This window comes from Antechinus flavipes, chromosome 2 (genome assembly GCF_016432865.1).
Source record: "Antechinus flavipes isolate AdamAnt ecotype Samford, QLD, Australia chromosome 2, AdamAnt_v2, whole genome shotgun sequence".
NCBI lineage: Eukaryota > Metazoa > Chordata > Mammalia > Dasyuromorphia > Dasyuridae > Antechinus > Antechinus flavipes.
The window spans coordinates 110,253,118-110,278,757 of NC_067399.1; the positions used below are offsets into that span (position 1 = coordinate 110,253,118).

Genomic DNA, 25,640 nt, shown 5'->3' on the forward strand with positions numbered 1-25,640 from the left:
TATTTGTGTTATCAAGTGTGTAAATCACTCAACCTCTGTTTGATTTGGTTTCTCCTGTAAAATAGGGATAGTAATAGCACCTACCTGGTGGTTATAAGGATCAAATAATTGTAAAAAGTGCTTACCAGCATATCTGGCACATAGCAGTATAAAAATGTTAGCTTTTTGCCTTTTTTTTTTTTTTAAAGTCTATATAGCACAATTATTGGTTCTATCCACTGGAAGCATCATTTCAAGGGATGCCATTCTAGTTAAAATTGAGGATTTGTGTTTTGTTTGTTTACCCCAAAACTAAAACTTTTTTTTTTAATTGCAGACTTGTTGTTCTTGGCAAACTGAATAATCTGGTAAAAGAATGGATTTCAGAACTCAGTGAAAGTAAGGTAAAAGTCTTTAAAAATATTGAGTTACTCTTTATAACCAAAAGGATATACTTAAGGAACAAAGACAAGACTAAATTAAAATTTTGGGCAAAATCTTCATATATCTGGAACCCTCGAGACATTTTAGATTGTCTTGTAATCTAAATAACACAAGGGAGAATTTATTTATACTTTTTAAAATATTTCACTTATACTGTGAATTTAGCAGCATCCTTGGGTCTATTGAGCTGATTAGACCATTTGCCCACATTTTAAAATAACTCCATATTGCTGTGTTTTGAGTTATTAGGCACATTTTTAAAAATTACATTTATGGCTTTTTCTTGTTAACACCAACACATCTTGATTGTCTCTGCCAACAGGACTTCTCCCTATTTACTACTTCTAATCTGTTGTAGATTTGGAAGCAAACAAGTTCAGCTTGTTAGAATAATAGGATAATATAGAGTAAGAGTAAAAACTGAGTGAATGCTTTTCACTTTGGTTCAGTATGTATTAAATGCCTCTGAAAAGTCCCATTCCATGATGGAGATGCAAAGATGAAAAATAATATAGTTTCTGTCTCTATGGTATTTATAATCTAAGAATTACAGCTAAAATATTACACAAAATATGAGGCCAAATGAAATCTAACAGAGTGGTCTTTAAATAATCTGTGAAGAAGAAAGAATATTCAATGGGAGGTTCAGGGAAGGCTTCATTCATGGAAAAAATAACATTTGAAATATTCCTTAAAAGAAGAAAACATTTAAAAACAGGTGGTGAGGAGGGAATACTTTTCAATTGTGATAGTCTAATACATCTGGAAAAGTAGCTTAGAGCACAATTAGTCCCTTAAGATTTTTGAGTATTAGAGTGAGATGGTCAGACTTATTCATTAGGAAAATTATTTTGGTAGCTATGAGTAAGTTAAATTGAAGAAGGGAGTATCTGGAGGCCGGATGACTTGTCAGGAAGCTATTACAAGGTACAGGTGAGAAATGAAAGGAGCCTCAATTAAGGTAATAATGAAAAACCAAGTAGAAATTCTCTACACATCTGGTTTTCACAGAAATTCAAATTTGGAAGAGATCTTAGTTGTCATCTAGTTCAACTCATGCCCAAAAAAGAATCTACCTTATAATACACCTAATATCCCTGCAGTTTTTTCTTGAAGATTTTCAATAAGAGCTGAATCCACAACTTCCAAATGAAAACCTTTATTATCATTGATAACTCTAATTTTTATTTTTCCCCTTATATCCAGTCTAGATTTGCCTCTTTGCAACTGATTCTGCCTAAACAAAACAAATCTGATCCCTCATCCACTTTGACTAGCCTTTCAAGTACTTGAAGACAGCTATTTGTTGCTCTGAGCCATCTCTTTTTCCGGTTAAATCATCTTTATTCCTTGAGCAGATCTTCTAGCGTTTCCCCATCCTAATTGTCTTTTTCTGGCTCAAGCTCATCATTGTCCTTCCTAAAATGTGGTTCCCAGAACTGTACAGAATTCTCTAACCATAGTTTCATCATTACAGAAAGAACAAGCCTCCCTATTTATTTAATGTGCTCAAGACTGCAGTAGCTTTGGGGACTGCAATATTATACTGTTTGTTCTTTGAACATGCAGTCTACTTAAAACTCCAGATCCTCACATCTTTCTCTCAGACTCTCTCCCCCAACTTGTACTTGTAAAATCTTTTTCTCAAACCCAACACTAAGAGTTTACATTTATTCCTATTAAATTTCATCTTGGTAGATTTTCATCCCAGTGTCCTAATACAAATCTTTTTGGAGCTTACCTGTTTTCTGTTGTATTAACTATCTTAAGCTTTATGCAGTCTGCAAATTTAATAGATTTTGCTTCCCGGGGACTGCTTTTTATTGCCTTCTTGATTTTTACAGGACATTTGAAATAGTTGAGATTGTTACATGTTAAATAGTTCATACGTGTATAAATGTAAAAGTAATTTTATAGTTCTAGCAAATTTCACTGAACAAGACAAGCAATGGCAAATTTGTACCAACGTGAGGAAAAAATTTTGTGATGATTGGAACTTTTGAAAAATGGAATGGGCTGATCTAAGAGGTAGGGATTTTCCCATTGATAGGAATTTTTAGGTAGAAATTAGCTCAGGGATGTCATAAAGTTATCTGCTCAAATGTAGGTTGAACTAGATTATTTTCTAGATCCTTTCAACTCTGAAATTTATTATTTATGTGATTCTTGTTTAGAGATGCAGGTAGAAAATAGGCAGGAAGACCTGGGTTCTAATCTTATCTCCAGAAGACCTGGCTCTCTAATCTTATCTAATCTTCAAATAATGGTGGTGATTATTGGCAAATCATTTCACTTCTCAGTGCCCCAGGCAGCCTTCTGAAATTAGATTTTCAAACATTTGGCAACATAAATTGGTAGAAATTTCTTACCTAGGGCTTCCTTCAACTCTGCCACCAAATGCCTCTTCCTTCTGGAGAAGAAATGGCTAATTTTCATATTCTTTAGTTAGATTTAATTATTTTAAAAAATTTGTCTAATCTAATATAGATCTTGTAGATTCTAGATAAAGCTGGAAGAGACCTCAGGGTCATTGTTATCCAGTGTTCTCCATTTATTGATGAGGGAACTTAGTATCCCAAGAAAGCATGTAACTTGAATAATATATGGGTTGTTACTTAAAGAGGTGGAATTCACATTCAGATCCTCTCATTTCTAATCCAATTTACTTTCTGCTTATATCACTCTTACTCTGTCTTTGGAGCAGGTAAACATCTTTCTTCCCTTTTAAGCTGACATTCCATTTTATCTGCCCTATTTTATCTCTACCTTTCTATCCTTTTCTTATGTATAAACTACTCATTTTTTTGAGATATTCTCTTCTAGAAACTCATGGTTGGCAAGAGAATAATTTACTTCAAATGAGTGAATGCTCCTTTCACATGGGAAAATGTATTTTAATATTGGTTGTGTTTATATAGGACATGATACTGGATTAATAATAAAAGTTTCAAGAAATATGAGAATGAAATTTTAGTTAAGTAATATGACTTAGATTTTCTTAAAATTTTGGGGTTTATTTTTTTGTTGTTGTTTTTTGCAAATAGGTTTAAACTGAAGCAAAATTGGGTTTGTTATTGGCACTTTAGGGGTGTGTGTGGTTTTGCCTGTAATAGTATTTAATCTGTGCTTGGCAATGCTGTTTAATCACTTTTATCAGTGGCTTGCAAAAATTATAGAACCAAAGTAGCATGTTTATCAAATTGTCAGATGACAAAGTTGGGAAGGATAACATTTAATGACAGTATTGAAAAATGCCTTGACAGACTAAAACTTTGGGCTTTGAATTGACTTAGATTTAAGTACCAAAAAATATCAATTTCATAAAGATAAGATATCTCAATAGCAGTTATACTGGAAAAGATCTGGAGGCGTCAGTGAACTTCAAACAGTATAAATCAGCATTACAATGCAGTAACAAATCAAGCTAATGCAATCTTGTGAGAAGCATAGCTTGCAGGAATGAAGATGTGATTGTCTTACTATACTCTGCTCTTGTCAGATTTCATCTGGACTATTGTGGATGCCCAGATCCAAGGAAATCAAAATTTGAGGACATGGATAAATTGGAACACATCCAAAGAAGGGCAACCAGGATGGTGAAAGGCCTTGATCCATTGAAACATTTTTTTTTTTAGGCTTTTATTTTGTTTAGGTTTTCTTTTGCTAATATGGGAATGTTTTGCATCACTTCACATGTATAATTGAAATCAAAGTGCTTGAGGGTGGGGGAAAGAGTCAGGGAAAGAATTTCAAACTCAAAAATTTTAGAATGACTATTAAATGTTTTTACATGTAAATGGAAAATATTTAACCAATTGATTTTTTTTTTTTTTAAAAAGGGCTTGATTGAAGAAATTAAACATGGATAGATAACACTATAGATTTCTTGAAGTACTTGGGAAGCTGTCACATGGAAGAAGGATTTAGTTTATTTTGTTTGGCCCCGAAAGTAAACCCAGAAATGAGTGTAGTTGCAAGAAGGCCTATTTAGGCTTGATGTCAAGAAAAACTCCCTAATAATTAGAGCTGTCCTAAGATGGAATGTACTGTCTCAAGAGGTAGTTGATGGTTTTCTTTTATTTGAAGGTCTTTAAACCTTCAAGGCTAGATAGTATAGTGAGATTTTTTTTTTTCATATATGTCTGACTGAGTGATTACTGAGAGATCCCTTCCAACTCTTGGATTCTTTGATTCATGTCAATAAAATGTTTAATTTTGTAAAGCTCTTCTCCTCATCCCCTAATTTTGGATGTCCTTCATGCCTTTGTCCTTTTTTTCTCTTCTTCCTCTATGTACCCTCTGTCTTGGTGATTTCTGTCTTGGTGATCTTTCTTATAAGTTCAATTATCTCTGTTGAAGACTTACAGCTCTAGTTACTTGCTTGCTTTCCTAAACTCCAGTTCTCAATATCACTAGCTGCATGTTGATCTCTACCCCATCCATTCCAAATATCCAGTATGGATATAATAATAAGTATCTAATATAGATATAAAAATAAATTCCTTGATTCATCACTTTCCCTCAAATATCTCCCTTTCCCTTGTCTTAAACAGTTGTGTACTCAATGTAGGGACACTTAGGCAGTGGATTAGGTACTGGCCTAGGGTCAGGAAACCTGCGTTCAAATCTAGCTTCATATACTAACTAGCTGTATGACCCTGGTCAGCCTGCTTAATCTTTGTGCCAGTTTCCTTCTCTGTAAAAAGGGGGCGCTGATAATATTAACATCTACCTTCTATAGTTGTGAAAATTAAATGAAGTAATATTTGTAAAGCGCTTGGCATAGTACTTGGCACATAGTGGGTATTATATAAATGCTTGTTTCCCTCCTTCATTTCATACATTACTTTCACATGTCAGTTAGCTAATACAGTGGATAGAGTTGCTGGATGGAGAGTCTGGAAAGATCCGAGTTCAGATTTTTCCTCAGGTATTAATTGCCTGTGTGTCCCTGAGCAAGTCACTCAAACATCTGCCTCACTTGCTTCCTTTTTAAAATGGGATTAATAATAGCACCTCCTTGGAGTGATGAACTGATGCAGTCATTCTGGAGAGCAATTTGAAATTATGTCCAAAGAGCTATCACACTGTGCATACCCTTTGATCCATCAGTGTCTCTACCTGGACTTATATCCCAAAGAGATCATAAAGGAGAGAAAGGGACTCATATGCGCAAAAATGTTTGCAGCAACCTTCTTTGTAGTGGCAAGAAACTAGAAACTGAATGGATGACCATCAATTGGGAAATGGCTGAATAAGTTATGGTGTATGAATATTATGGAATATTATTGTTCTATAAGAAAGAATCAATGGATTGATTTCAGAAAAGCCTGGAGAGACTTACATAAACTGATACTAAGGGAAATGAGTAGAACCAGGAGATCTTTAAACAGCAAGATTCTACAATGATTAATTCTGAAGGACGTGGCTCTTCTGAACAGTAGATGATTCAGGCCAATTCCAATGGTCTTGTGATGGGGAGAGCTATCTGCACCCAGAGAGAGAGGACTGTTGGAACTGAGTGTGGATCACAACATATTTTCACTTTTTTGTTGTTTGCTTGCATTTTGTTTTCTTTCTCATTTTTTTCCTTTTTTGATCTGATATTTCTTGTGTAACATGAAAATTGTAGAAATATGTATGGAGGAATTGTACATGATTAACATATATTGAATTGCTATCTAGAGGAAGGAGTAAGGGGAAGGGAGAGAAGAAATTTGGAACACAGGATTGTGCAGAGGTGAATGTTTTTTTTTTTTTTTTTTCCAAGAGTCCATCAGAGCTTTATTTGATTCTAGATAGCATTTTCCTTCATGAGTGCTTTGTACGTACTTGTTTTGTATCATTTTTTTTTTTTTATTTTTTATTGATAGAACGCATGCCAGGGTAATTTTTTACAGCATTATCCCTTGCATTCACTTCTGTTCCGATTTTTCCCTTCCCCCAGATGGCAAGCAGTCCTTTACATGTTGAATGGGTTACAGTATATCATTGATACAATATATGTGTGCAGAACCGAACAGTTTTCTTGTTGCACAGGGAGAATTGAATTCAGAAGGTATAAATAACCCAGGAAGAAAAACAAAAATGCAAGCAGTTTATATTCATTTCCCAGTGTTCTTTCTCTGGGTGTAGCTGCTTCTGTCCATCTTTGATCAATTAAAGCTCTCTTTATCGAAGAGATCCACTTCCATCAGAATACATCCTCAAACAGTATCATTGTTGAGGTATATAATGATCTCCTGGTTCTGTTCATTTCACTTAGCATCAGTTCATGTAAGTCTCGCCAGTCCTCTCTGTATTCATCCCACTGGTCATTCCTTACAGAATAATAATATTCCATAACTTTCATATACCACAATTTACTCAACCATTCTCCAATTGATGGACGTCCTTTTATTTTCCAGCTTCTAGCCACTACAAACAGGGCTGCCACAAACATTCTTGCACATACAGGTCCCTTTCCTTTCTTTAGTATCTCTTTGGGGTATAAGCCCAGTAGAAACACTGCTGGATCAAAGGGTATGCACAGTTTAATAACTTTTTGAGCATAATTCCAAATTGCTCTCCAGAATGGCTGGATGTGTTCACAATTCCACCAACAATGTATCAGTGTCCCTGTTTTCCCACATCCCCTCCAGTGCAGAGGTGAATGTTAAGGATAATCCATGTATGTTTTTTGAAAATAAAAAACCTTAATTAAAAAAATAATAGTACTTCCTTTCCCAGGTACCTAGTAAATACTATATAATCTTAACTATTGTTACTTTTAAGGAGACCAATCAGTCTGGTCTATTTGCTGATCCCTAAACTTTATACTGTTCCTCATATCTGAAAGGATTCCTCTTCACTCTGCCTCTTAGGATCTCCATTTTCTTCAAGGCTGAAGTCCTGTGTCAGGTCCTACTTGGAAGCCTTTCCACCTCCAAACTAGAGTACTGATTGTGTTTGATTGTATTTTCAGTGCCTGAAACAGTGCCGCACATGTAATAAGTCCTTAATGAGTGCTTGTTGCCCTGAGTTGGATAATTTCTGACTAATTAAGCAGATAAAAATTCAGAAAGATAGGAGAACTAGGAGAGAGCAGTGTTACAAAAACTTGAGAAAAGAGAGTATCGGGAAAAGGATTTGCTCAGTAGTGTCAAAGGTTGCAGAGAAGTCAGAAAGATGGAGAATTTAGAAAAGGTCATTGGTAAATATTTATTGTTTGAAATGTAAGTAAGTAATAAACCTTAAACAGAATTCATTGAGTAGCACATGGTTTGTGTAACTTTATTTTCAAATAAACACATTTAAAACATTTTTCAGCTTGGGTAATAACCAAAATACTAACAAAGTTAAATACTTAAAACTATGACTATAGTGTTGTGTTTGTTTTGGAGCACTATATTTTAGGAAGGATATTGACAAGAGAGAATATCAGGTGGGTGACTAAGATAGTGAGTGAACAGGGATATTTAGCCTGGACAAGTGAGGACTTGTGGAGAATATCATAACTGTATTTATGTGTTTAATGCTATATAAAATGGAAAAAGAATTAGACTTTTTCTACAAGTCTTGTTCCTGAAATACTAATATTCCATTAACTCAAGGAAAGTATTTGTGATTTTAACTTGCATAAATATATTTGATTATATGCAGTACACTGCAGTTAACTTGGAGTACAAGAAAGTATATGGTATTGTCCCTACAAACAAGAGGCTTACTTAAATCTATTTGATTTGAAATGAGAGAAACTATTTAAGCTTAAATGCTAGCTATCAGAGAAGTGGTACAGGAACTCTTAAGAGTAGAGATTCAAAAGGGAAAGTTCATTGTGGTCTAGGTGGTCAAAGGAGGGCTTCACAGAGCTCCTCTGGATCTTGGAGAGAAGAATGTAGCCAAAGCATTTGTGGCTATGTGGTGAGTTATTGGGAATATTTAAGCAGGAGTATGATAAAATAAGAACTGGGTATGGGCAGATTAATCTGGAGGGGTCATGTGAGTCTTGGTAGAGAGGTCTGAGGCCCACACAGTGGCCCAAAAGCAGCTGGTGGTGTAGTTCTAAAGTAGGAGTTGTACTAGATAGGACAGAGATGGGAAAGGTTAGTCTCAAACAGAACAAAGTCGAGGGATTGGGGATTGATTATCTGCCTGAAGGAAGCCAGGAAAAAGAAGCCTTATGAGTTCAGTTTGGGCATCACTCCTATCAGCTTTTTCTCCCTTTCATCTCTCATTTTTATATTTTCTTCCCCATTAGAATGTTAAGTCCTTGAGGATAGGGAGTATCTGTTTTGCTTTTGTTTCCAATACTTGGTGCTATGTCTCCTATATTTTAGCTGTTAACAAATGCTTTCATCTATCTTCTGGAGTCTGATAGGAAGACTGATAGACCAATGGTAGAAATGGAGAAAATTCCTATTAAGGTACAGTTTAAGCTAGATAAACTTTAAACTTAAAGATAAACTTAAAGTTTATCTATAAGATCCTGAGGGAAAAAAATAGGTTTGTCAAACAAAATTTATTTTGTAAATAGAGAACTGTAGTATAATTTTATGTCTGTTCTTACTCTGAACTGTGTGGTAATGATACTGTTTATGGTGTTTCTCCTATTAAGCAATTGTTTAATTTCATTTCAGAATCTCCCACCTTCTGTTGTGGCTAATGTTGGTGGTAAGATTTTTACCTTTGGGTCTTACAGACTGGGAGTACACACAAAAGGTATTAACTTTTATATTTATATTTATAGTCTTTATATTAACTTATATTTATATATGGTTATACTTACATAACTTTTATATATGTAATATATATTAACACCATTATTTAGCATAATTTTTCTTAAAAGAATATGTTTTATTTGTATTTATTTGTAGGTGCTGATATTGATGCATTGTGTGTTGCACCCAGACATGTGGAAAGATCTGATTTTTTTCAGTCCTTTTTTGAGAAACTCAAGCATCAGGATGGAATTAGAAACTTAAGGGCAAGTACTATTCTATTGGTATTTAATAGCATTAATTTAATACTGATGATAAAACATTTGTTTTATTGTTTTATCATTTATTATTGATGAAATATAAATATATATACATATTCATTTTTTATTAAATGAGTGAATCTTTACATTTCCCTATACTCAAAAGATTAAAAAGTACTCTTTTCCATATTAAGTAGAAGAAATCAGAAAAGACTGAGAAGGAAATGTTTTTGTGAATTCAGCCAAATTGTACCTGCCACACTTTGGTGAATTTTTTTTCTTTGCATATTCTCTCTAGGGAAGTATTCTTGAGAATCGATTTTTTTTTTTTTTTTTTTTAGTGTACTGTTTTTTCTAAGGAGTTGGTTTGAAATTTGTATTCTGAGTTCTGGAATCTGATTCCTATACCCATAATAAGAAACTTAGCACGATAGAGAAAAAAGCACATTTTTAGACTGAACCTGGGTTAGTACCAGCTCTGCTGCCTCCTCATACTTTAGAGTTTCCTTAGTTTGTTTAGACCTCAGTTTTCCTCACCTGTAAATGAAAGGGATAAGACCAGATGATCTCTATTGCTTCTTCTAGGCCTGAGTGATAAGTAGAGTAAATGAGATAATTTTTTATCAGGCGAGGTCATCATTGGGCTTCAGGTCTTAATGATGTTTGAGGAGTGCAATTTTCCAAGAGGCAGCTTGACAGGGTATATAGAGAGTTAGCTTCATTGTTGGAAAGACAGGTTCAGTTGGGCCCCTAATTCTTACTGGCTTTGTGATCCTGGGAAAGTAACTTACCTTTTCAGTTCCCTAGTTCCCCTGTAAAGCAAAGCTGTAAAATTGCTGAACAGCTGCTGATGTGTATTGGCAGAGGGAGTTTTCTCTACAGGAATTATTTCCACTAATAGAATGATGGCATTACACCACAATCACCCTTCACCCCTTCTCCCCAAATAAAGTCCATTCCAAAATAACAGGTAAAGAAGTTACATTCTCTTGTTTAGTAAATATCAAGCACACACATAAGTGCTTACTGTGGGCTAGATATTACTGAGGGAGATGAAAAATAAGATAATATGTAGTCCTAGACTTATTGAAATACAGTCTAGTAGAAAGAAGACATATAGGTAACAAATATACAGTGATTATAAGAAGTAGATTAGATTTCCAAAACAGTGTTACATGAAATTTAAGGAGAAACCTGTGTTTATAAGGAATAAGGGAAAGTTTTCTGGAGCAGAAAAGGATTTGATTTCAGTTTTAATTAATTCATAAAAATTATAGGAATTCAAACTGAAAGAGATCTTATAGATTGGTGATAGTCTTAACACCCATATCATTTTACAAATATGAAAACTGAAATCTAGTAAAGTTGTCATTTGCCTACAGTTAGAAAGGAAAATGAGCCAGAATTCAAACCCAGATCTTCCAAATCTCTTTGTTAACACTATGTTTCAATTTATAACTGATCGATGAAAAGAAGTTGAAAACAATATAAAATTAATGGGATTTAATAGGCCATAATTTTAAGACTTATAAATTTTCAGCCTTGCTTATTTGTATGTTCCCATTAATGGATTATGTAGAATTATATATATATATATATATATATATAAAATTATATAGAGTATATATTTTGTGTGAAAGGGAGTTTTTCTTCCATATAAATTTGGCCAGCTCCTAATAAGAAAACGGAAATAAATAAGTACTTCTTATTTTATTGCTAGTTTATATGAAGACCTTATTGAACTAAGGAGGTCCTGGTCTTAACGTGCTTATTGTATTAATGGTACTCTCTTGGAATTGTATTTTATCTTATGTTAATTCACATGTTTCTTCGAAACAACTGGGTTTTATATTTTTAAATTGTTAATTGAAATGTTTGATTAAGCAAAACTGTCACAAGTGACTATGAGATAATTAATAAAAAAATATGACCAAGGACATGATTTTGGTAGGGTTTTTTCCTTGGTGAAATACATGATTGAAAACAAGTACACTGTAAAACAGGCATATGCTCCCTTAAAAATTAAGAAGAATTAAGGGAACTACCTATCCCATAAGAAATCAAGTTTCTTGCTTTCTTTTGACAGGCAGTAGAAGATGCTTATGTGCCAGTAGTCAAATTTGAATTTGATGGTATTGAGGTAAGAATTGTAATATTTATTAATATTACAAAATATTTCACTTACAATTTTTATGATTTTTCTTACCTGGCATGCATAACTGAAATAATTTCTTTTTGTTTAAGAAATTATCACAATTGTCTAATACTTTGCTGTAGTTCTATCTGGTATTAGATATATTTGAGCATGTAGGAAAACTTTGTTCTTTCACTAAAATTTCCCAGACTAATAATAGTTTAAATTTTTCATAGTTTTAGAAAATTTGTCTTTTGTATAAAACTTTTTTCTTTGGGTATTCTATTTTTAATTTTTGTTTTAATGGCTTTTTCTATTTTTTTTTATTTGTTGTTGTTGTTCCTTTTCAAGATTGATCTTGTGTTTGCAAGACTGGCAATACAAACTGTATCTGATAATTTAGATCTACGAGATGATTCACGTTTGAGAAGCCTAGATATAAGGTGCATCCGAAGCCTCAATGGTAAGTTTTAAAAGAAAATCCTCAGATTATATATTTGAGAATGACAGTATTTCTAAAGTATTTGATGAATCTTGTTTGTAGCTCTGTATTTCAAAAGTAGACTGATTTTAGCCATTAATATAAAATCTCATTTGATTTCCTACAATAGTCCTGCATAATATTAATAGTGCAACTATTTTGATATTCATTTAAGTTGAAGGTTAAACTGAGGTTCATAGAAATTAAATGATTTGGCTAAAGCCAACAGCCTGTATAATGGTGGAATCAGATCTCAGGTAGGTATTAGTATTCTAAATGTCACTGTTATCTCTATTCCAAATTGCTTAAAGTTAGAGGCCAAAGGAGTTAAAATATTTAGGAGCTTTTTTGTTAGTATTAAGTAGTGTTAAATCAGATTATCTCTATACTTTGGATTTAAAGATCCTTGGTTCCCAAACTGCACTGAATTCCTGGGACACCAAAGGATAAATTTTTGATCCAATTACTTAATAAACAGAATTGTTAGCTATTTCAGTCTAGAGGCACCAGAGTTACTGTGGCACTAAGGGCTCCACAAACCAAGAAACTCTTGGGAACATCTGCTATAAAAGAAAAGTTTATACGTATTAACATTTTTAATAATAACAAGTTCTAAGAAAATAACTTTTTTAATATTGTCAATGCTAATCACATTTTTAGATTTGAAAAGATATCAATATGTGAAGTAATTGAATTAATGATTTGGGGGGGGCGGGGTTGGTAGTGGTTCTAATAATGCATAAATACTCCAAATTTTTCAGGTTGCAGAGTTACTGACGAAATTTTGCATTTGGTGCCAAATAAGGAGACTTTTAGACTCACTCTTAGAGCAGTTAAACTATGGGCAAAGAGTAAGTATTTGTGTTTAAAAATATTTTGGAAATAAGGCTGCCATTTACAATTGTCTTGGGTTTTGCCAGCAGCTTTTAAGCATTGAACTTGTAATAAAGCACTTGCTGCCTTCCATGGAATTTATTTAATGACAACTCATTTTTGTAATACTTTGAGTTTACAAGAGGTGACTAGTGCAGATATTATGGTCGCTACTTTACAGATAGGGAAATTGAGATTTAGAGACTTGCCCAAATGCATATAGTTGTTATATTGTGTGCTTAAATCCAGGTTTGTTGATTTCAAGTATTCTATGTAGCATATGCCTATACTACATAAATTTTCACCTTTTCATTTTTTAGTAGTAGGGTGGGAGAAATTTCATGCTTTGCAAATTGAAACAGCTTTGTGATGTGCAGTGTGGTGAGTCATAGTGCTTCATTACTTTATTCCTTGTGCCTGGTAAATATGCTACTTTAGCCTTCAATTTAACTTATGAGAACTTAGAAGTTAGAATCTTAAAGATAGTCTAGCAGATGATAATAACTTGGATTTATATAGCACTTTAAGCTTTTCACTCATTTATTAAGCATGTACTTGGCTAGGTGCTGGGATTATAAAGAAAAATGAAAACTTCCTTTCAAGTAACTTATACTCTGTTGGGGGAATACTATGTCTAAACAAATAAACAATTATAAGGTATTTGGAGGAGAAAAGGAGAAAGCACAAACAATTAAGAATTTCAAAGAAAGTTTGATATAAGAGAGCTCTCTTATATGGTTATATCTAACTGTTACTTAACTTTGGAAGAAACCAGAGATTTTCAGAGCTGGAGGTGAGGAGCCGGTGCATGCAGGCACGTGATTTAGGGAGGTAGGGAGAAGACAACTTGTGCAAAAGCACTGAGATAGAAAGTATTGCTTCAAGTATTGCTACTGCAGTAATCTAGGGCCCAAAGTAAAGTTGTATGGATAAAAAGTTAAAGATGGTATAATGGCAACATTTGGAAACCAATAGAATTTACGGGATGAGAGAGATTGAGGAGTCATGGATAACATCAAAATTATAAAAGTTCAACATTGAGAGGATAGTGATATATTTATCAGAAGTTGCGAATCGTTGAGTTTGATTTTAGATATGTGAGGTTAAGGTGTTTTAGGCATCCGTGCAACATTCTATTGAAAACCTCTTGTTAGGTAGTTCTGCCCTAGATTTGGGGAATATGTATTTCAGAGGATTCAAGGAAAAGATAGTATACCATGAGCTGAAATGTTTCAGGGGAAGACAGCACAGGAGGAATAGAAAATCCTCAGGAATAAAATTCTGAAGACAAAGGGAAGTAATTCCAATGAAGAGGAAAAATTTGATTTTTCTAATTGGAAAATTAATTAGTTTCAGTAATTGGAAGTTGCAAAGGAGCAAATGTAGATTCAATGTCAGGAAAAACTTGCTGATTAAAGCCATCCAAAAGTGGAATAGATTTCCTCAAAGTGGGAAGTTAAAACAATTTTTAAAAGAAGTGGAAAGTTTCCTGTCCTTTCTAATTTTCAATTAAAGGCTGGTGGCCTTTTTGATGTCACTGTGGGGATTCTTTTCCTATAGGGCTTGAATTAAAGAGTGCTGGCTGAGATCTCCTTCAAATCTCAAATTCTGTGATTCTGTGAAGTTAACATTGTTTATCCTTTGAATCTAGCTCGTCTTCCATGTTTGGAATCCATCAAACTATTATCTAATATACTCCCATATTTTTCACAAAAATAGTATGAGTAAAATCTAGGTAAATTGGGTAGCATTCTTCTAATCTCTTTGCCTTGTTATACTGTCAGGAAATAGGGCTTGTTTTATTCTTGATAAAGCTATGTTGGCCTTTTGCAATTACTGCTTTCTTTTCTATATATGCATTATCCATCTTGTTATTTATCTGTGTAAGGATTTTGTCATGAGAACGATATCAAGGAATAGACATAGGAAGAGAACTGTAATGTTCAGATTAGCTTTCTGGAGGACCTCAGGATCAGCCTGAGGACTTGGTCTTAGTGGAGAAGTGATGAAAGCAGGACAGCCACCACCAGGCTCATCAGAGATAGAATGTCTGTCTTCTAGTCCTTGTTAGCCCTTATATACCTTATGGTAATTTTATCATTACAGCATATCACCATGCTAAGTACTAAGTATATATGTGAACTAGAGAACAATCATCAATTCCACTGAGTTAACACCTTGTTTCAAGCATACTTCTCCAGAGTTCTGGCCTTCTACAAACACCAAGAGAGTAGTGTCATGAAAGACAGGAAAAAAGGACATGTGTGACTAGTGTCCAGCCATGCTCAGCAGCGTGAAAGCAGGAGCAAGAAAAGAAAGGGTATGGTGAGAGTAACCCGGAATTTGGGTTTGACAAGCATGAGGAGCAGCAGGAGGAAAGGGAAGGCAAAGGGCATTGTGTGGTCAAGCACAGAGGATCACGTGTAACTGATGAAGCAGAGTCAAGATCGGGAGAAGCAAACCCAGGGAGGGCAGAAAGTCAGGGGCCTGAAGGAAGGAAGAGGGAGTGGTAGAACCAAATATAGGAGTTGAGAAAGAAAAATTAAGGTTCATAAAAGAAGTTTACTGAGGTCAAGTCCTCTTAAGTGACTAAAGGGAGCAGGAAGACACAGACTCATAAGAATTGAGATTTAACTGTGAGCTTAGATTACTTAATGGGATGTCAAAATATATTAGTCTCATACCCAGGCATAAGTTAGAAAAGAAAGTGTGTTCCAGGTACTTCTTGAGAAAGGACATGACTAAAACCAGAATCTGAAGTAAGTAATAGAGAAGGATGGAGTGACTTAGTGGAGAGGTTAAGAATTCAATGTCAAGGCAGCAGGAGGAAGAAAGAATCTGAAAATGCAAGTGGCAAATAAGGAATGAATTGGGGTTCATGAGAGAAGTTACATTTAATACCAGAGTGGGTTTTTTAAGATGCATTGTTTTCCAGGGGAACCTAGTGAGTGCAAGGAAAGTAAAGAGAAGTCCTATTTAAAAGTTATTGGCTGAGCAGGCAGTTTCAGAAGAAGCAATGGAATGGGAGAGTAAAGGAGAAACTAGTTGGGTGGAGGTGACTGGAGATTAGAATAGAAAAGAATTTGCTGAGCAAATAGTGACCTTGAAACAGAAGGATGAGGGAAACAGAACAGGTTGCATGCCTGCCTTGGGATGAAGGAACTGATTAAGGGGCCTCTTATCATGTTTACAGGATCTTGTGATGACTAAACCTAATAGAGGTAATTCTGTGAGTTTTCATTGTTGGTCATTGTTAATGTAAGAAATTCAGAAGTAGAAGTATCAAGGAGTTTTCTCTGGGCTTCTTAGTTAATTAATGTAATTGGTGTTCTGATCACCCAGGACAAACTGAATTTGCTGCTTGTAGCATCCCAAGATGGGTAGGCGAATAAAATGTACACAGAAAATTGATATTTTATAGGTGGAACAAGCATTCATCTCCCAATTTCTATGTCTCTGAAATTTACAGGTCTTCCAATAACTTAGGTGCTGAAGCTTAGGACCTCTAAATTTATTTTCGGTCTTAGGTGGATATTAGTCCTTTTGTTGGAAGCCCTCTATTGCTTCTGGCTTCCTAATGTTCAGGATCTCTTCTAGTTCTAAAATCCTATCTTAGACATACATCTGTGGTAATCAGGTCCTTAGGGACTAGACTGAAAAGATAGAACACACCACCAGCATGTCTGCTGCCAGTTCTAAGGCCTTATCTCAAAAAAGGAAGTCATGATGCATTATGATAGGACCTGGATCTCCTCTCTTCCCTTCTCCCCAAGGACACAAAACTGCCCCCTTTAGGTCCCAACTTCCTTGATTCAACTTATTGGTTTTGTAAAAGCATAAAAAGCCATAGCAGGAAAATAAACTTTCTTTTTGTCAAATGTTTATGAGTATTTCATTTTATCCTGAAAGTGAGCCTGAACTAAGTGCTGGTGTTAGACCTGCCTCTTAACACCCAGAAAACTCACACACTTAAACTTTTACCTTACTTTTTGGATCCCTCAAAGCACTGGTTCTTTGACTTTTTAGGCACTCAGAGGCTTTGTAGTGTCTACATATGGTTCACTTACAGGGCAGGCTCTGTTGTTTCTACTTCTTGGAGACTTGAGCTCACTTAAAACTCGGTGATACTGACAGTGGTAGATGTTAGCTGGTGATTGGGTTCCCAGGGTCTATAGCCTCATATGGTAGGTGATAGACAGACCCAAGAAGAGACCTTCCATGTGGAACAGACACTAATCACTGAGGGCCTAGAAAGTTTTTTTCAGGACCCTTGACACACTTGGGCTCAGGTGTATCTGCTTTTGTGATATATCTGCTTGCTCTATGTTGTTTTCTACAACGATGCTTTTCTAATTTAATTTAAAAAAAGATATCACATTTTTGCTTCATTTTTTTAACTGAATATAGGAAGTTGCGTTTTACACAACCCAAATAAGATTCTTACTAAAAAGAAGAAAAGTGCCTAATAAGAACCCCATTGAATCATGTTAAATTAATACTTTGTATATAACATCATAGGATCTAGTATCATAAACCCCAAAGGAAATAATGATATGACACCAGTGATTTCCTCTTTGATAAAATTCACATCAATAAAATAATACTTTTTACAAATAGTTGTATGGTCACAGTGTACAAATTAAGGTTTAAATCATCTTCCAGTTACTTTTAAATGCTTTTGGCAAATTCCATTTTTTCAGGTTTAAAACACTAATAAGCATTGGGTAAACTAGTGTGCACATTGCTTCCCAAGCTGAAAATAATAAGCCTTAAAGTGACTATTTAGGAACAACTACTACAATGGTGCTATCAGAGCAGTGGTGTCATATTCAAATAGAAAGTGATCCTGGTGGTCTGCATATGGAATCAGAAAACCATAAATTAACATTTGTATTGTATTCTTATTTTGTTAAAATATTTGCAAACTATATTTTAATCTGGTGAGGCTCTCAGAAATCGGCATCTGCTTTTAGAGAACTTGTAGAGAATTTGTATGATTACAAATAAAGGAAGGGGGAAAAAAGTTACAGGAAAATTGGAATAACTTAGAAGAATTGACCGGAGATATATCATAGAGGCTAGCCTCCTTAAAATATTTTAATATGCCATTTTAAAAGTTGCTCCTTTTTAAAAAATACTTGAAATTCCACTAATTTAAAGGCCCACTTATGTTAACTGTGTATTTAAAGATAAGGTGTTTGTTATTTCTTGAATTAAGTGATTACAATTATTTATACCCTTGTAAAAATCAGATCATTCAGATTATTATTATAGATTAGAGTGTTTTATTTTGGAGAGAAAAATGCAGGTAGAGCATTTTCCTTTATGGGACACTTTATAGGCTAAGTCATTGAGGAAAGAATATCATTAGAACAGAGAAAATGATCACCAAGCATAGAAATTTTTTTTTTCAAGTAAGTGCCAACACCAAATTTAACTTATTTGAAAATAGGTGATATGATTAGCATTTCCTGAGGATCTTTTTTGTGACAGGAAAAAGTCACAAAAAAAGGTAGTAAAAATTTAACAAGTGAATGTAGCTTAAATAAATATTCATTTATCCTAGGACGCGGGATTTATTCCAACATGCTAGGATTTCTTGGTGGCGTCTCTTGGGCAATGCTGGTTGCAAGGACTTGTCAGTTATATCCAAATGCAGCAGCATCAACTCTAGTCCACAAGTTCTTTTTAGTATTTTCAAAGTGGTAAGTAGTTTACCTCTCTAACTTGAATGTGTATTCTACAAATTGTTAGTAAATTAAAGCTTTTTTGGAGACTTCTATTTTATATTTCCTCCTAAATTCTAATTTATGCTATTATATGTTTTATTTTCCCATAGAGTTGCTATTTGGCCTAGCATATAAAAGTATAACCCCATTATAATAAATTTCATATCATAGCAAATTTATTTAGTACTAAAAACATCTTTATTCACTTTGAATAGCTGTTTGTTGTCAAATATTCTTTTAAAAATTGGGGTACTCTGCTAAAGTCATTTTTTGATATCTTAACATGTAATGGAAGTGATCCTGGGTTCTAATGGAATACAAGCTTGAGCAGGTCCTAGCAATATGATAAGACTTTGAATAATCTATTAAGGCATGGAGTAGTTCTGTTCTGTACAGGGAAAAGAATACAATACTGTTAAAATTCTACACCGTTTGAAATATCTTATTTTCAGGCAGTGAAGGACTATTGGCTATAAAAAGTTCCCATTCTCACATTTGATCCCAGTGGTAAAAGCAGAAATTAGGAACAGCTTCTACCATATCATTACATTCTTAGCTTAGTATACAGATCTTAAATTGTATCCAAAATAAGTGTCTAGTATGAGAGGTTATTGCAGAAATTCTTAAATTATAACTTAACACACATTGTATTACATCAAGGAAACAAAGACATTAAAATTTTAAAACTTAATACCTTTGAAGATCATATAGAAAGGCTCAAATTCAACAGAATTATTAATACTCAAATGGGTCATATTGATTTGGACATTCCCTTCTATTTCAAACCATTTGTATCTACCCATCTTGAACAATTACTGTCTGTGTTTTCATATAACTTCCCCAAAGGAGATCCACCTGCCTATTATCTTTTCTCCTGACATCAGGAAGATATCAGATAGGCTCAGGCTATCTACTTGTCATCCCTCACCTTGTAACAAGCTTGTCTTTTTTCCATCCTATATTGTTGTTCTTCAACATTATTCATTAGTTATTTTTTGCAGTCCGCTCATGTCCACCTGTCTGTTGCCTTTTGTATTGTTCTGTGTTCAGTCTTACAACTGTAGTGGAATATTGGTTTTTAGAAAGATGGGACCCATTTGGGGATATTAAAGGGGTCTTGCAATGTCCTGGAAGCAATCCATCCTGCTCTTTTCCTCTTGCTTTTCCCTGAACTCAGTTCATTTTTCAAATTAATATCTCTTACTGATATACATGCTGATACATGATACATCAGTAGATCATTTTTTAAAAGTTATCTTTGTAGTTAAACATTTTTCAAAGAATCTAAAAATGATTTTGCCATCTAGGAGGAGATAACTTATTAGGAAAAAGTCTATATATATTTTAAAATCTAGGCAATAAGCATTCTTCATGTACTCGGCCTTTTTTCTGTGTGGATGGGTCAAGCCAAATTGGTCTTTTGAGTGGTTATAGTTTTCTTGTATAAGGATCTACAGAGGGACACAATATCTTCTCCAAACAGGAGCATCTATCCATAGTGAATCTCTTGGACTGCCATCAAAGTAGAAAACATCATTTTTCTGTTTTATATCTTGCCTGTTACTTATGATCAATAGGTCATTAAGAAAAGTTATTTTTGTAGTTAAAACATTTTTCAAAGAATCTAAAAATGATTTTGCCCTATAGGAGGAGATAACTTATCAGAAAAACGTCTTTAAGGCCGCATTTTGCTGTATGGAAGAAAATGTCTTTTTCTAATCAAGACACAGTGAGCAGAGTGGGTTCTTGTACAAATCAACTGTATGATAGTAAAGAGATGGTCTACTAAGGACTTTTGCTTGTAAAAAGCTGGTGTACCCAAAAGACAAAAGACTTAAGATAAATGTATAAATGAGTCTCAAACATTTTGTATAGATAGGAAAGTAGGCACACAGAGGCAGATTATTAATACTTTTTTGATTGCCTTTTTTTCAGCGTTAATAAGATTGTTTTGTTGTCTTTCCATCTTTGGGATAACTTGTAAATAATCCCTCAATGCTTTCAGAGTAGTATAACTTCTGTATATATTTGGTCGTATCCTAATTCTTTAGTATCATCTTTATTTCTTGTATGTACATACCTAGAATTGACAATAAAAACCAAAGGGTATCTCTGCTGTCCTTAATGGTGAAAAAAATTTGCTATAAAAATCTTAGTTGATCTACTATAGTTAGATTTGCCATTCTTTTTTATATTTTAAGGGATAAGGGAGGAATAAAGGGAAAGACTATATTTATAGAGAATGTGAAAAGATACTAATAAAAATACATATTTTTAAAATGTTTGCAGATCTTTTCCACTTTTCTGTTTTACCATTTTTATCTATAAATGCCTTTATGATGGCTTTGATTGAATCATCAGGGTTTTTGTCAGATGTTTCTACTTTCTGTTCCTGCAGCTATTTGTGAGCCTGATACTCTTTATAATCTTCTGTCATCCTCTGTAAGATTTTACCATGATTGCTAAACTAGTATTACCTTTCGCCATAATTTCTCTGGCAAGTAAGTTAAGTGTTTGTTAATAAGATATTTTTTTTATGCTCATTTGGTCTGGTTTTCACCGTTTACATTGGTTAAATTTCTTTATAAAATGATTATAATCAGTGTTGACATCATTTTGGTTACCCATTGCCCATTTTTCATTGTAACTTGTTTAAATGGGTAAGAATTGAGTTTCAGTTGTGAATTATAAGTTTTTCTTTCGGTCTTTGTTCTAACAAAGTCTGGTCTGATTGTACTGCTGATTCAGGGATGATGTCTACATCAATAAAAAGTATGATTAAACATGTTTAGCTTGGCGAAATACTGTATACATTTTTAAATTGCTATCTGTATAGCAAGTAGTATATATTTGCTTAAGCAGTTAAATATTGAGGAACCTAAGCAACTTTGTTAGTACTTGGAGCTTGTTGAATCAAAGTTTCAATTGATGCTGACAGTGGACAGCTTATCTAGGATGAGTTATGTTTATTTGTCATAGCCCCTTATAGCTAAGGTTTTCTTTTAAGACTAATAAATCCTTATAACTTACTGTCAAAATGCTTTAGGTAACTGGCATCTCTTACGTATTCATTCTACTAAAATAAAGTTATTTCTTCTTTCCGTAGCATTATAGTATGGGCAATAAAGCTGGGAATGGGAACTCCAGTGCAGCCAATAGTTTAATCCTCGAGTCCTTCCTATCTATCTATATATATAATTTTAAGTGAATATCATATACACAGTCCATTTGTGCTATATAAGCAACAGTTGACTTTGCTGTAGTTAGGTTTCCATTCTTGAGATTTGGATCAAAAATAGCAGTTCTGATATTTTCTCAAGTTCCTTAAAAAAAAAAGATTTTATCTGCAATTATATAGGGAATGGCCAAATCCAGTGCTTTTGAAACAGCCTGAAGACAGCAATCTGAATTTACCTGTTTGGGATCCTAGGGTATGTGAATAATTTGTTATGTTATTTCTTTAATTATTCTCCAAACTGAGGTCTATTTTTGATGATTCTAGCCCTATTTACCTTTTTGTCTGCCTCTCCTGTCCCTTCTCCTTTCTTCTATTGGTAGATAAGAAGAAATAAACAAAAACACATTTTATCTCCACTATAGTTAAAAATTGTTCGAGGTCAGGCTTACTGCATCATTCTTTTCATAGCCATTTATTAACTTTATTATTAGGAACCCATGTTCCTATTTTGTATATTGTAGGTTGGGGGAAAATGAAGTGGGAGCCACTGAAATAGCTTGCTTTCATATAGTAGTTACACAGTAAATAGTTGTTAAAGAAATAAAATAAGTCTTAATTCTTGTATTATCCAATTTCATAGGTAAATCCATCTGATAGATATCATCTCATGCCCATAATCACCCCTGCCTATCCACAACAAAATTCTACTTATAACGTATCTACTTCAACCCGGACTGTAATGGTAGAAGAATTCAAACAAGGTAAGCACTCTATGACCATTTATCTGAGGTCTGGTAACAAGTTTTAGGTTTGGCAATATGATTCTCTAAGCAGAAAAGCATTATAATTGGTAAGAAAAACTACTTAAAAGTTTTCTTCAGCCTTAGTGTTCTGTTAAAATTGATAAATCAATTCTATTCCAATTCAAAACATTCTTTTATGTTGGAATGACAACATAAAAAAAGATAATCCAATATAGTTGAGACTTAGTTTTTGTACTTTGAAAAGGAATTGACTAAGTTGAAATTTTTACCCAAGGGTTTCAGTTTCTAAGAGTAAAATATAACAGCAAACTTTTGTGTCTTATTTTAAAACAGGTCTTGCAGTAACAGGCGAAATTCTTCAAGGAAAATCAGACTGGTCCAAACTTCTTGAACCACCAAATTTTTTTCAGAAATACAGGTATTTGGGATTGTCTAAATGGGTTAGGTGTTTGGTAGAAATATTGTCTATATTGTATTTAACATGGTTAAATGTTTTTGATAACATAGAAGGCAATGGCAGATTTTTATATATGTGTGTGTGTGATGTTCATATATGTAAATATAAAATATTCATTTTCATGCCTAATAGATTTATAAGTAGCTCTTTTTAAGAAGTGGAATTGCAAAGTTTGTGTTTGAAGCTAGACTTATGATTTCTCTCAAAAATATATGCATTAGAGGTTGTAATCCATATTGGTATCAGTAGTTCCTCACTTAAATTCATCTAAGACTATATCTTAATTATACTGCTATAACTAAAGAGGAAATACAGAGTCATGGTGGTAGAAGAGGAATAGAAATGATGTTATATATCCTGATTGACTATTCTTTTTTTTCTCACTTCCTTCTTGAATCCCCAATGGCCATTTAATATTGAAAATTCTTCATAGACATTATATAGTACTGACTGCCAGTGCATCCACAGAAGAGAACCATTTAGAATGGTAAGACTACTTTTTTCTTCTAATCTCAAATGTATAATTCAACCACATAGATATAAGAAATTTTCTAGCCTTAACAGCATCCTTAACTTTTCTGCTTTGAGAATGAATGGCCATTTTAGTGGCACTGAACTTATTAATAAGTGGTATTGAAATTTTTTTTCAAATTGGGGGGTGAGGGATGTAGTTGGGAGTTAATGGTGCATGTACAAGGCAGTTTCTTTTCTTTTGTCCTTGCTCTCTATTCTAAGATTTTTGACCACATGGGCCACTATGTACATGTCAAGGCAAGCCCTAGTCAGAATTATAGGTAGATAGAGATTTTCTTCTGCCCCCAGCCTCCTTTCCTAGGCAGTGTCATCCTTATAGTGCGGTCCCTCTACACATTAATCTTTTACCCTTAGTGTAACTTTAGATTGACAAATTCTTTCCCAGATTTCATCTAAGCCTTATTTCTAATTGTGGTATGAAAGGCTTACCCTTTTTCAAATTAAATTCAAATATCCATAACTTGGTACACAGTTATTTTGAGGTAGGTCTTTCCTGGAATCCCTGAAATCATACCTTTAACCTTTACCCTTTGTTCTCGTGGCCTGTCCTATCCCATTTGTCTTCTGAATCAAGTTTGGGTCACCAAGTGGGTCAAAAAACATAGTCCATATTGGCAGCACACTTCCATCTAATATGAGGAATTAAAGGTGGCAAACTCATTTCAAATGGCAGTCTGGAGCATCACATACACAACCAGGCTGTTAAAATATCTTTTTGTTGCTTGTGATAGCATTTCAATTTGGACAATTGATTTGAGACTTAAATGGGCCCAGTATATACATATCTCAAACTTCACCTGCTCCGTGAAATCTTTTCTAATAATTCTGGTCAGTATTGCTATCTCCCCTTCCTCATTGCCCATACCATTTGTTGTCTGTACCATGCATTTTGTCACTTGATTATATCCAATTTAGCACTTAGTTATATGTAGTACCTCCACTAAAGTCCTTCCTACTCATCATGGCATGGAGGGGACCCTGGGTTCTCGAAGGCTATGCCAGTGGAGCACAAGTTCTAGCAGGTCCTACCAAACTGGCTTCGAGTACAGGCCCGGCAATGGAGTGGATGTCTGCCTTCCGTGGGAGAGGCTCATCATCAAAGGCTTGGCCACCAGGTGATTATTTTTTTGGCCATAGCAGCTCACAAAGACCATCTGCTAAGGTGTAAAGGGGTTGTGATCTATATTGGTGTACCCCTATCAACAAAATCATGAGTCCTTGAGCTGTTGAAGCACATATGCCATAATGCTTCACCATCAGGGAATAAGATACTCAACATAAGCATATTTCCTGGGAAACTTAGCCTTTGTTTTAATTGCTAACTACTTTTTAAATTGAAATCTTTCTAAAATATGTTGAGTTTCTCTAATTTAAACAGTAAGTTTAATCTTTTTTATAATGACTCAAGTTTATTATAAATATAATTATTCCACTGTTTTGTAAGCCAACAATGTCCCCAGGAAGTGTATTCAGGATTATTTTTCCTGAAAATAATAGAACTAAATGTTTTAAATATCTTTAGTTCTTCTGGTGCCTTCCCTCTGTTGTCATTTCTTGCTGCTTGTCAGTGTACCACTGTTGCTTATAATCCAAATCAATTACCTTATTTTATGCATAAGTAAATGGGCTTTGGAAACACTATTTAAAGCTCCACAACCTTTTAAAATTCATGGCAAAGTTCCAGAAGGCTGAAATCTAGAGTAAAATATCTGGATAAAAGGGAGTTGACTCAAAAGAAATAAGATTTCATAAGAAAAAAAATTATCTTTATAATCAGATTGTAGACTCTTGGAAAGGAATAACTAGCATATTAATTATGTATTATCTCTAACTAGTACTATTACACCTATTGTAGATGGTTAATAAACAAATATCTTTTAAATTTAGTAAGCTTCATTTTTTGCAAAACTTATATTTGAAGGCAATTTAGCTCAGTGGAAAGGACTGTGAAGTCAGAAAACTTGGGTTCAGAGCCCACTTCTGATGCTTACTACCATTGTGAGTGTGGGCAAACCCCTCGGCTTTCTCATCTGTTAAATGAGGAAGTTGTACTAGATTATCTCTAAATCTGTGATCCTATGGAAATCCTTATAAATTGAACATTTTAA

General features: G+C 34.0%; 1 protein-coding gene across 3 annotated transcripts in view; it reads left to right on the top strand.

The window, feature by feature from the left end:
* Positions 1-25,640, top strand: part of PAPOLG (poly(A) polymerase gamma) — a 44,574-nt gene that overhangs the window by 5,233 nt on the left and 13,701 nt on the right. For all 3 annotated transcript variants that reach the window (XM_051975333.1, XM_051975331.1, XM_051975332.1), the window contains exons 3-13: positions 317-383; positions 9,042-9,123; positions 9,279-9,392; positions 11,473-11,522; positions 11,868-11,979; positions 12,759-12,848; positions 18,437-18,575; positions 21,958-22,030; positions 22,418-22,538; positions 22,875-22,959; positions 23,432-23,485. In XM_051975333.1, the coding sequence (XP_051831293.1) occupies positions 317-383; positions 9,042-9,123; positions 9,279-9,392; positions 11,473-11,522; positions 11,868-11,979; positions 12,759-12,848; positions 18,437-18,575; positions 21,958-22,030; positions 22,418-22,538; positions 22,875-22,959; positions 23,432-23,485 (987 nt within the window). The remainder of the gene's footprint in view (positions 1-316; positions 384-9,041; positions 9,124-9,278; positions 9,393-11,472; positions 11,523-11,867; positions 11,980-12,758; positions 12,849-18,436; positions 18,576-21,957; positions 22,031-22,417; positions 22,539-22,874; positions 22,960-23,431; positions 23,486-25,640) is intronic.